Source organism: Ceratotherium simum, chromosome 9, assembly GCF_057802395.1.
Source record: "Ceratotherium simum simum isolate JZ-2026a chromosome 9, ASM5780239v1, whole genome shotgun sequence".
NCBI lineage: Eukaryota > Metazoa > Chordata > Mammalia > Perissodactyla > Rhinocerotidae > Ceratotherium > Ceratotherium simum.
In genome coordinates this window covers 11,409,292-11,421,768 of record NC_141908.1, presented here as the reverse complement: position 1 = coordinate 11,421,768, position 12,477 = coordinate 11,409,292, and the positions used below count along the sequence as shown (strand labels likewise).

The 12,477-nt window shown below is 53.3% G+C and overlaps 1 protein-coding gene across 2 annotated transcripts in view; it reads left to right on the top strand.

Annotated features, from left to right (window-relative positions):
- Positions 1 to 11,365: 11,365 nt before the first annotated feature.
- Positions 11,366 to 12,477, top strand: part of STEAP3 (STEAP3 metalloreductase) — a 49,449-nt gene continuing 48,337 nt past the window's right edge. Inside the window, exon 1 of one of the 2 annotated variants that reach the window (XM_087435059.1) lies at positions 11,366 to 11,472. In XM_087435059.1, coding sequence (XP_087291185.1) covers positions 11,442 to 11,472 — 31 coding nt within the window. In that variant the 5' untranslated portion in view covers positions 11,366 to 11,441. The remainder of the gene's footprint in view (positions 11,473 to 12,477) is intronic. The other variant, XM_087435061.1, reaches the window with a different exon arrangement.

Below are 12,477 nucleotides of genomic sequence, written 5' to 3'. Positions count from 1 at the left end.
TAGGATGGGCCCAGTATCTGGACCCACTCTCCATGTTTCAGGAATGGGCCATTGGGTCAGACTTGGGGAGGGGTAGGTCCTGCCTTCTGCAGGAAGGCCTAAAAGGCCCTGACTTGCTCCCCCTGGCCTGGGCAGCTGGACGGCAGCAGGAGCCCTAATTTCAGACAATGGATGCTCCCACCAGGGATTTGGGTCTAGAGGGAGGGACACGTAGAAGCAGGGCAGGTCAGAAATCCTGCTGGCTGAGGTGGCAGAAGCAGCGGGGCCAGTGGTGGCATCTGGTGTCCACACTGATGTCCATGGTGTCTTGTCACATGACCTCTGCTGTCTCTCTGGTGGCCTGTGGTTCCTGCCCGTTTCCCTCCAGCCTCCCTAGATTCTGTGAGGGCCCATATCGTGCCTCAGACAGTCAGAGCCCAAGTCTGTTGTGGGCAACGAGAACCGTGATGGTCACAGAAGGCGAGGGAAGGAGGAGGAGAGGGAGGGAGGGAAAGAAGAAGGAAATATGATGCTGGTAGACCCTTCTGTGGCATCTAGGGGATTTAAGGCTGTTCCCAGCCCAGTTCCCACCATCAGAAGCAGCCTGGACAGATCTCATCAGGCCTCTCTGGTGAATGCCTGTGTTCCTGGCACACACCTCTGCTCTGACGCTTGTCACCTTTTGTTGGTTAAACATCTGCCTCCCTCACTTGCTTGTGGCTGTTTGAAGGGCAATTCGTACTTCCTCTCTCTGAAACTCAGTTTCCCTGTTTTTAAACAAGAGATTGGATAAGATTATCTCTAAGGCTGCCTCCACTGATGGTTTTATGGGTTGGTTCATACATTTGACCAATCAGTCATCAAGCATGCCTTCCTGAAAGGCTCCAGCTATGTTAAAAACATGGGGAAACTGAGGCCCAGAGAAAGGAAAGACAAACTGCCCAAGATTAAACCAGAATTGCAGAGAAGGGAAGGAGTATTCATATTGCTGCAGGACTCAGAATTCTACAAGAACTGATGCCCGTTCTTTAAACAGAGCCCTCATCTCTTGCACTTAAGCATTTGTTTGCAGATCGATACCCATTAACAACTGGGGGAGAAGAGCAAAGACTCTAGCAAAGGCCCCAGGTCTTCCTAGATGTGTCCAAAATCGCTGGGAATCACCCTCCTGGTGGTAGGGTGGTACGGTAAGTCAGCAGAGGTGTTGGCAGCTGGCCGTATCCGCCCATCCCCCACCCCGTCCAGTTCTCTATGACCCCTCCCTGAACCCCTCCAGGACCTAATGGTGAATCATGCAACCCACGGGCCACCTTAAGAAGTCACTTAACATCTCTCCCTTTTTACTATAATATAATGGGCATAGTTGTTGTTCCAATGAATAAATGAACGTCAATTTTCTCATCTCTAAGCGAGAAGGTTGGACTAGAATTAACAAGAGGCTCCTTGAAGTTCCTCCCAGCTCTGACATCGTCATCCATTGTTAAGTGGTTGTGAAGCTGGATTATGTAAGGTCCTCCGGCCTTTTTGGCATTCTGCTGTCTTTTTCCCCAACTGTGGAATGATGTGCCGGAGGGCAGGGATTGTGCCAACACACATCAGGTACATGTTCACCAGTGTCTGTGGATTGTGTCTGGGTCTGTCTCTTGCTGTTCCAGATGCCTCTAGTGCCCCATCTCACACCCCCTCGGCCTCCCCTCTGACCACAGCCATGCCCGGCCTGCCCCCTGCAGGCTTTCACTCCCTCTGCTGTCCCAGGGCTTCTCCGACACTGTGTCATGTGACACAGGCATGCACAGCTCAGAAGTGTAGAACAGTTGAGGACCCTCAGAGCAGCCCTTGGCCGTGGGGTGGGGATTAGGGGGATGGGGGTGGGCAGAATATATTCCCCAGAAGCTTCCAAGAGGATGGAGATCAAGTCAACAATGTACCCTTGATTTGGCTTTTCCTCCTCCATTTCTCCCTCACTCTGCTCTCTCTGAGCTCTCCTCCCAAACAAACCACATGACCGCACTCCCAGCCCGAGGCTCTGCCCTTAGTGGGACTCCAGGCCAAGACTCATGCCCCAGGGATCTGAGCCAAAACCAGGAGAAGGTAGGAGTGTGCAGGGCTCAGGCTGCGGGCTGCAGCCAAGGAGGTGTCGGGGAGGGGAAAATTGGTTCTTTTGGCTGATCTAATAATTGACACGAGATAGATTAATAGGAGAAAAAAATGAATTTAATTTCTTACGTCCAGAGGCCCCTAGATATGGGACTTAAGAAGTAACCAAAGTAGGCTGTTTATATACCTTTTAGACAAAGAAACAATAAATTTATGAAGAACTGACAAGACAAAGAAACTTAGGCTTGGGTACTAATTAGTGGAGAAACTAAGCAGAGTTTGTTTACACAGCCTTCTTGGCCCTGAATTCCCAAGTCTGGGGATCAAGACGTGTCTTTTCTACCTCCTGGTGCAGGAGGTAGAAATCAACAGATTGATTTCCTGTTTTCAGGGGGACAGAGAGCAGAGTCAGGGTGTCCTTCTCACACCGGCTATTTCTCAAGTAACTTTAATTCAAAATAATCAATATGCCAAAGTGGCATATTTTGGGGTGGCCTGCCCTGAACCCCATCAGAGGGCTTCCTGGGTGCTGAGTAGGAGCTCAGGCAGGAGAGAGGGGGCCTAACGTGGAGCAAGGAGAAGAAATGCCAAGTCAGGAACAAGCAAACTAGAGGGTTTCTCTCAGACAGCTTTAGGGGGCCTTTGGTGAATCGGGGTTTCTCAGTCTCTTGACGTCTTGGGCAGGACAATCCTTCGTTGTGGAGGGGCTGTCCTGTGTACTGCAGCATCTCTGGTCCCTACCCACCAGTGCCAGTAGCACCCTCCCAGTTGTGACAAACAAAAATGGCTCCAGACATTGCTAAATATCCCCTGGGGGGCAAAATTGGCCCAGAGGAGAACCACTGGGTTAATCAGAGATGGTTCAAAAAACACTGCCCAGTGGGCAGTCAGAACTATTCACTAGAGAGAGCGGTTAAGCCTCTGGAATCGGGGAGTGCCTCAGGTTCCTCATCTATAAAAGGGGGGTGATGGTAATGGAACCCACCTAACGGGTTGGCCATAAGGACTCGATGAGATAATCTATGTTAGGACACACATGACAGAGCCTGGCACATGTAAGGGCCATGTACATGTGACCTGTCATTATCTGTCTGTCTTTCAAGAAGAAGGGACCCTAAGGAGAAATAGGCAAGTGGGCAATTTCTTTGGGGGGATCTTGGTTTTTCCTTACTGATTTCCCAGCCTAAAGAAAAATATGGAGGCAGAGTTAGCAAACACTCCACAAAGAGCAACGGCAAGTTAGTGTGGGGAAGGAGCAAGAGGCACAGCTTCCTGCAAGTCTGGCTGGAGCGACAGCCAGGAAACCCAGTGGTGGGCCGTCCAAACGCTTGACGACCAGCTTCTTGGATGTTCAGGGGCTCGTGTTTTCCCGGCTGGTCCACACAGCAGCCAGCTCCCAGCTGTTGCTGGAGCTTACATGGCTCAGTCTCCATGTCCCCAGGCCCCTGGCATGGACATAGCCTGCTCCCTTTTCCTCAGCCCCCCAAGCATGCTAACTAGAGGACACACGCTCACCAAAGTCTGGGAACACTGGCGCATGATTGACACGTGGGGCTGGAACAGCTTCTAGCAGAATGTCCCACAGCAGGGTTTCTAGAAAGAAGCTCCTGGATGCCACCCTGTGTCAGGGACCCCTTTCTCTCCAGGTCTTCCTTCTATCTGGCTTTGAGCTCCAGCTCCTCACTCTTCTCTCCCAGGGTGGCTGAAATTTAAAATTCCTGTTCTTTACAATTCAGGACAATTTATCTCCCATGAGTCTGGTCCCTCTGCCCCCAGCTCTGGGGTGAGGGATTAGAGGGGAGTTTGCTTTTCATGGCAAACTGGGTCCTTAAAGGTGGTGTCCCAAAGGAACAGATCTCTCTCTCTTTCCCTCTCTGAGAGGAATTCTGCCTTCCTCCTGGCCCAAGTGGCTCAAATTGTAGCCTGTCTTTAAAAAATAATAGAATTGTTCTCCTCATTAAAGAAACATCCACACGGACCAATACACAAGAGATGGAATCACTCGCTAAGTGGTGAAGCGCTCTGAGAAGAACAGGGTGAGCCGGGCTGCGGTTTACGGGTGTGTGATTGTGGCTGAGGTGGGGCCTCTGTAGTCCCGCATTCTGAATGGCTGGAGAAGGCCCAGCAAACAGGGGCGTGACAGGCAGGGTGGAGACCTGTCCTCAGCAGCCAGGCTCCACCCCTGCCAAGCTTCCCGAGCCCAGAGCAACAATAGGAAGCCTCAGGACTGCGTGCCCCTACCACCACCACCCTCCTTCCCCCTCTTCCTCCTTTGCCCAGCTCCCCCTGCAGTGCTGCCACCCCTATTCGGCCTCTGGTGGCTCCTCCCTCCGTGGCTCTGGCCGCTGGGCAAGATTTTATAGGCTAGGAAGTCAAGTTCAAGTTGGGGCAATCCCTTTCCAAGCTGGAAAGGCCCATGGACGTTATCAACTACAACCTTCTCAGTGCTCAGATAAGGAGCTGGGACCAGCGAGGGTGACTACGTCAAAGGCACTCAGGCCCATTAGGGAACGCTGGGTCCCCGCAGGCTGCAGGGTACGTGCTTGAGGGGCTGTGTGGCTGCAACAGTCTTCCATCTGTTTCTCACTTACACAGGCCCCAGTTTATGGATCCTGAGAGGCCACAACTCAGCACCACAGCAACCACGACGCGCTGGCGGCACCACATCCTGACCCTACGCACATGGCCGCCAGCCAGTGTTTGCACGTTTCAGTTTACAGCTTTATTAGAGGGTTGGGTCAACAAGCTTTCTCTTTAATGAAGTGGAATAGAATAAAATTAAAAATAACAGATCTTATCACAGATCCTCAGAGTAAGTTTTGTCTCATAACACTTTTGTTTCAGTGATGGATCTATCACCTATTTTTGAGTGTATATGTACTGGGTCAAGTTGAACAAGCGGTGAGAAAGCTTGAAAGCCATTGCCTTATACCCATTTGACAAATCAACCACCCACCAAAAGCTTTCAAATATGAATATCTGCCAACCAGAAGGAGAGACCTTGAGCCTCGAAGGAACTCCGCGACTCAGATGCTATCTCCCACGGCAAGGCAGGAGTGGAGGCGGATTCACACTCAACACTGCACTGAGCTGGCACCGTCCACCACACGACTTCACTTGATTCTCACTGCTGAGGATCAGTGTTCTCAACTGAGAAATGGGCAGACAGAGGGCCTTCCAACAAGGGTGCTGAAGACGATAAAGATAATGAAAGTGGAGCGCCCGGCACCAGGGAGCTTCAAGTTGGGGCAATCCCTTTCCCAAGCTGGAAAGGCTTGTGGACATTATCAACTACAACATTCTCAGTGCTCACATAAGGACCTGAGACTGTTACCGAACCAAGTGGGTTCGCCTCCTGGCGAGTTAAATAAGACTCTCCACCAGTGGAAGTTGTCTCACAAAGTAAGGTGTATTTGCAGCAAATAGGAGGCCATGAGGAATCATGGCAGGACGACGGCCGATTGGAGGTGAGGAGGCCCAGTGTCAGGCAGAGGGTGCACCTGGGTCTTCTGGCCCCTTGTCCAGTGTGCTCTCCTGCCCCTGCTCATGTAGGACCTCTGCCCAGGAGTGTTGAAGACCATGCTTCTGCCCCAAGAAAGTGCCTTTGGGGGCTGACTGGGAATGCAGGCCTGTCTTCAGAGCATGTGCCATGGGGGGACGCCCTCGAGACGCAAGGGCAGAGCCTTGGGGTCAGGTCAAGGATGGCTTGCCAGACCTGAGAGACTCAAGTGGGGACCATGCAAGAGACACCCCTGTCCTCAGGGTCACTGCCTCAAACACATTCTTGAGGAAGGCTGAGTGGGGCAGGCTCCCTGTCTTTCTCCTCTCTCTCTTGTTCCAAAAGGCACACAGCCCTCCCGCCTCCAGCCCACCTCTCGGGTCCACATCATACGTCTGAGCACCGAAGGACGCTCCTCTCAAAGTGCATTACTGAGGCCTGTGGTTAATTTTTCAGCAGCCGCTCGCCTCACTAATGGTCTGGGAAACAGCCTGGGCCTCCACCTCTGCCTAAGTACTTAGGCCTTCCCCACCTCTGCCCTGCTTGGGCAAGAAGCCCGGCGCTGCCCCCACAGCCAGGCTCGCCACACTGCCATCAGCTGCCGTTTGCCCTCTGCCAAGGACTTGGGCCTCTCCTGTGGGTTCTGCATCTTATTTTACCCGTAATTGTACCTGGTCCCTGCGTGATAGGCCTGGGGAAGTGAAAAGCTGTGTCTTATTTCCCTTGGGGAACCTGTCAAATTCTGAAGGAAATGTTCCTTGGGAAGAAATCCCAGTGCTCTGAGGTTGGTGGTAGAAGGAGAGTGGCTGCTGGCCTGGAGACCCTGCACAGCCACCAGCGGCACCAGGATTCTCCAGTCCCTGCCAGCTCTGGCCATTCCTTCTGTCGCCACCACAATGGCCTCAGTGGCCGTTGTTCCTCCACTCTGTGCCTGGCCAGTCCCCAGGCCAGAGACCAGGATAGGATATGTGGCTCTCTGAGCCCACTGGCCTGTGACCCCAAAAAGAGAGTGCCCTACTTTTTAGGCTGAAATCATTATAACACAAGCCTACCACCATCTACCCAGAAAGTTATCCTCTCTCAGAGTATACTGCCCCAGCCCCACCACCATTATTTCTGCGTATTGCCCAGAAAACTGCCTCCAAGGGCTCCCAAGTGAGGCCCTTCCTCCAGCCTCTGGTCTGTCCACCATGTTGCCAATGACCACATGAGATGGCCACATGACCACCTGTGTGGGCACACCTGTCTCCACTGGCGACCACTGATGTCCCCACTTGCTTTGGAGAGGGAGTGGGATCCCTGATTGCCCACAGCACAACTAGGCCCAACTATGACTCAGAGCAAAATAGCTTTTAAAGCTTGGAGTTGACCCAAGTCCAGCACTGAGCCCACAGACCTCAGCCTGACCTTATAACTCCACTCAAGTCATGCCTGTGCCCACGCGAATCCCTAGAATTGGAGGGTAGAAGGGGGCAGGGGCAGGGAGGAGAGGAAGGAAGTTGCAGCTCAACCTCTCCAGCAGGAACTGTTGCCCCTCTGTACCTGAGCATTCAGGCCAACGCTCTCCAGGCCCAGTGGGACCTCCTTGCCCAACTCTAAGGCTCCCTAATTTCCCACCCCAGGGTTAGCTTCTTTCCCCAATGACTGGATAATAGAACATCCATTCTTTGCAGCAAGAAAACCGGACCCCCAGCTACCTACAGGGTGTGGTCTGGCCTGGACAAGGCTGACTTAAAAAATGGGCAACAAAGACCCCCGGTAGCTGAAATAGACTTTAAGTACCTTCCTTAAAGATGTGCTTTCATGGAAACATTCACTGAGCACTATGAGCGCCAGGCACTGGGTCTGGGAATGGAGAGGCGGCCCAGGGCTACCACGCTGGGTGGTCCCGGGTCCTGCTGTGAGTGTCTGGAGACTCTCTGTGACCCCATGCCCACATGTACACACACAGCACAGTGTTAGTTATCAAGTAGCACAGGTGGCACTGTAGACAAGGGTCAAGGTGAAGGGCATGAAATCAAATCAGGCAGCCTTGGACTGAATTCCAGTCCTGTCACCTCTAGCTGTGTGACAGGGAAATTCATCGCACCCTCCCCACCCCCAGGCCTCACTGTCCTTGTCTATGGAATAAGGACGTTGTCCCAATCAGACAGTCTGTGTCTGGAATCTTCCTCTCTGGTGTCCCCTCAGTGCCCAGTGCCTTCCTGTCCAGTGGGACCTACCTATGGTAAATGTTCCATAGTTGCTTATCTCCTGCTTAAGCCTGCTGAGAAGAGGGACTGTGCAGAGGGAAGTTGGTGGGCCCCTCCTGTGAAGTCCCCCCAGAGACCTAAGGCACAGTCAGAAGTACAAAGGGGTGGGGGTGGGGATCCCAGGCACCTAGCCTCAGGCCAGCTGTATTTGTATTCTATTTGCATAAAATTTGCATAAGCGTTGTATTGGTGTGTCTTGTAGCCAATTATTTTATTCAGACATCTCTGTATTCCAGGAAAGGGCACCAGCAGAGATGTGGCCCCCTGAGCTTTGTGTCAAGAGGGCACCCAAAGCCCCTGCCCCACCTCCAGCGAAAAAGGCACCTCCCCTTGCCCCCATACCTGCTGCCCCTGCTGAACCCCCCCAGGGGCTACTGCCCACTGCCTTTGGCTGCAACCACCAGAAGTTTCCTGGGAAGGCAGGGTCTTGGCAACTCCAATCCTATCCCCCTCCTCAGCAGCCCTAATTTAACCAGATTAGAATCTTAGATGTAGATGTCTAACTCAGGGGCAATCAACCTGATCCCACCTACAGACAGACAAGAGGGGTGGGCGAGGCCTGGAGTCCGACCCTTGGTCTAGGCCTTGGCCCCACAAAGGCATCTGCAGGGACCTCAGCCTCCTCAGAGCATTTGAAACCCCCTTTATTTTACATCTGGGGAAACAGAGGCCCAAGAAGGGCAAGGGTCTCAGCCGAGGTCACAGTGGCTACAGCAGAGCTGGAACCAGAACCCAGAGGAGCTGGTGCACCTGTGGACCCCGCAGGGTTGGACAACATGCCCAGGAGGCTCCAGGCCTCACAGAGCAGCTTCCAGAGTCAGAACAGCCAGATGGGCCTGGAGCAGAAAGGGAAGAAGGGGGTCCTATTCCCCTGGGAGGATGAGGGTTTCTGGAACTTCAGGATAGATTGCGAGGTGGAGAGCTGAGGGAAGACTGGGACTTGCAGCCACCCAAATCAGGCCCTCCAGCCAGGGCTGGTGCTGAGGACAGAGTACATCCTGGATCCCAGCACTCTCCTTGCATCCCCCCAGGCTTCTGGAATCCAGGGCGGAGGATTGATTGTGGAGGAGAAGGACAAGGAGCCAAGAGAGTCCAAGTGAGGGGAGATGGGGAATTAACATGCATTCCGGGCCAAATTATACCCCTGCACTTAGTTTACTCCTGCTGGCATCCTCCCCATTTTACAGATAAGAAAACAGGCTCAGGATTCAAACCTTGGTCCATGTAATTTCAGAAGCCCTGTTCTTTCCAGGTCTCAAAGCCAGAAGATGGGCCATGGATCCTGCAGTCAGCTCCTTCCTGGACTTCGCACACAAGAGATTCAACCTTGGCGAACTGGCCCTTCTGCAGCCTTTTCAGCCCTGGCCAGAGGCCTGCTGCAGGCAGTTACTCTGAACTCTGATTAAACATGCAGCCCCTGGGCCTGAGCGAGGGGATCCTGACACACAAGACTTATAAGACACATTGTGAACCCTAAGTAGCCTTCAGAACACAGCCCATCCCAGCCTCCCATCTTTCTGTTTTGATCCATCCCCCTTGGCTGCCAGAGAGAGAGGCTCTTGAGAAATGAACAGTATCCGGGCAACAGGAATCTGGTGTTGGGGTGGACACCCAAACAGACCTGGGGGTCGCAGTCCTGGCTCTACCACTTTTTGAGCTATGTCACATTGAACAGGTGACTTAACCTCCCCGTACCTCTGTTTCCTTATTTGAAAATGGGGAAAATGTACTATGAGGATAAAATGAGTTAATATAGTTAAAATACTTAGAACAGTGCCTGGGACACTGCAAGCCTGAAACAATGTCAGCTATTACTACCACACACACATGTGCCTCTTAAAACCTTCCTGGGCCCCCACCGCTAGCAGGATAAAGCCTTGCTTCTCACCCAAAGGCAAACCAGGCCTCTCTTCATCTACCCCCGCCCTCCCCAGCCCCATCTGCTGCAGCATCCTTCAGGGCCCCCCAAACGTGCACAGGGCAGGGCCTTTTCCCAGTGACTCTCAAAGCAGTGGGGTAGGTTTCAAATCCTAAGATCTCAGACACCTTGAGGGGGCAGGAGCCGAGGCCCAGCAAGAAGGGAGGCTCAGCCCCAAGGCGAGGCACAGCCAGGTCTCCTGATCCCCAGACTAGGGTGCCCACAGTGCCGGCTGAATATTCGGACAGGAGGAGAGGGCGGAGGGGCAGCTGCATTCATTGCCCACCTGGGGTTCTGTGCTGCGGGGGCAAGGGGAGGTCAGAGGAGAGCGAGTTCCCTGAGGGCTTCTCAGAGGAGGAGGTTTAGATGAGGACACAGACTTTTCCAAGCGAAGAGAGGGGCCTGCCAGGAGGCGCATTTCTTGTGGAACTGACCTTTTCAGTGGTCTGCCTTCCGCTCCCTGAGCACCGTTTCTTTTCCTCTCAGGTTGGGGCTGACTGCTCTTTAATGAACACCTACTACCTGCCAGGCAGTTTCCTGTCAATTTCTCACTTATTTCTCAGAACCACCTGAGGAGGTATATGCTCTCATCTTGCAGCTGAAAAACCAAGTCAGTGGGGAGACCACATGTGAATGCAGGACCGTGTGTTCCTCTACCCTACAGATGCCTCCAGAGACCAAGCCTGGTCCTCCCTCCACGGAGGCCACCGTACCTGGCTGATTGTGACCTGTGGCCCTTGGCACAGAGAGCAGGTCTTGGGCCACTATCTCCCGTATCTTTTCCTGCAGGGACCTGCGCTCTCGCATGCTGCCAGCGAATGTCTGAAGACGGCTCTGAGGACGACGGCCCACTTGTGCACGTGTCAATGAAACCAGGCAGTTCACCAGATGGAACCAGACTCTTGAAGACCTACCTGACACTCCACAGACCTGCTTCCGGGTGTGCAAATCTCAGGTGGACAAACTCGTGGCGCCGTCAGCCCTCTGAGACCCTGGGGATGACTGGTGGGCTCTCACCTAGGCGGGGCAGGGGTGCATCGTGAGGAGCATGTGGGAGAAGGCCCTCCCTAGTTCACCCCCCCTCGGTCACACTACATGGGCTGCCCCTGCTCTGCCCTCGCACGGAGATGGCCCCAGTCCTTGACACTAAGGCAGTCACCAAAGGGGTGCTGGCCACTGCCCCAGGAGCCCTCCACCTAGTCAGGCGGAGGTAATGGAAAGATCAGAGAGTCAGGCAAACCTGGTTGAAATCCCAGCTCCGCCATTTCATCACTGCATGAGGCTGAGCAAGTCACTGTCCCGATCTGTTTAAAGGGCCCAATCTAAACCTAGCACAGGGCTTGCCTCCAGGTGGGACTCGGCAAATGTCACTTCCTTCCCCTCACCTCCCCTTGGGAGCCAAGACCTAGGAAACAGAATTGGGCAAGCCTGGAGAGAGAGCTTATCTTAGCCGCTGACCAGAGTGTTTGCGGATGGCCCCGAGGCCAGTGACCCCACCTGTGCTGGGCTTGGCTGTGACCCTCCTGCCCTTGAGCAGCCTCCGCACACACTCTCTCCACCTCCTGCACTGGGCTGAGTGAGCTCGGCCCCCTTGCCTGCAGGCCCCAGGCAGAAGGAGCAGCAGCACGTGGAGAGAGAGCAGCTGGGGACCCTGGTGAGCAGAGCCCCTGGCCCGGGCTACAGAGAGTCTCCTGACATGGGGGACAGTATCATGCACCACCCATCAGGTGAGATGGGCGCTGCTGGGCGAGGGGAAGCAGGGGGGGTACAGTGTGGGCATGCTGGCGTGGCTCCCCCCCAGCGACCCCGCTGGCTGGGTTTTCTTGTCTCAGTAACTGCTGGCAGAAGTCCAAGGACTCACCCTTCTCCCAGCCCCTCCGTCCTCTTCTCAACAATCCAGCAGAGGATATGCCATGACCCTCCTCTTGCCACAAAGGGTAATGGCTGCCGAGAGGAAAGAGGATTTGCAGCTGCAGCACATAGATATTTCCTATTTGTTTCGCCTACACAGTTGTCTTTTTCCAAAAGCAACTTAAGACAGCTTACGACGGAAAGCTTAACAATAAGACGAATAGTAAACTAGACAGAGAAAATCATGGACTAGGGGAAAATAAAATAGAACTTAAATATGTTTAATAGGGAATGTAGTGGTGGATGTGGGTCTGAGTATCTAGCCACCACAGTAAAAAGAGAAACAAGATCAGTTATTGGAAAAGAGTAAGCTTCCTCGTCTTCTGTTTCTTTCTTGGAGCTTTGTGTAATAGGCATTGAGTGTCGTGAAGGACAGAGTCATTTACTCCATATTTACAGAAATTCAGAAGCAGATTAAATCAGGCTATTTGGCTCACGAGGACCTTTGAGCAAGCAAAGGGTGTGACATTACAGTGCCGCCCAGTGAAGGGGAGTGCAGTCCAGTGTAGGTTCCTGATCATGTGCCTTGGCCCGGGTGTTGAAGGAGTTGTTGGGTTCCTTGTTTGTCGTGTAGACCAGCGTTTCTCCAACTCTAATGTGCACACTATCTCTGACGGGTCTTGTGAAAATGTGGTTCAGATTCAGGAGGTCTGGAGCGGGCCTGAGACTGCAATTCTAAAACTACCCAGGCCGTCACGTGCCGCAAGTTTGGAGCAAGGGGCTAAAGTCCAAACTTCTCTAGTTGTGTGCCTTGGCAATCTCCCCAACGGAAAGACATGCACTGCTACCAGAGACAGAGCAGAACCCGCTCCCGGGCTCGC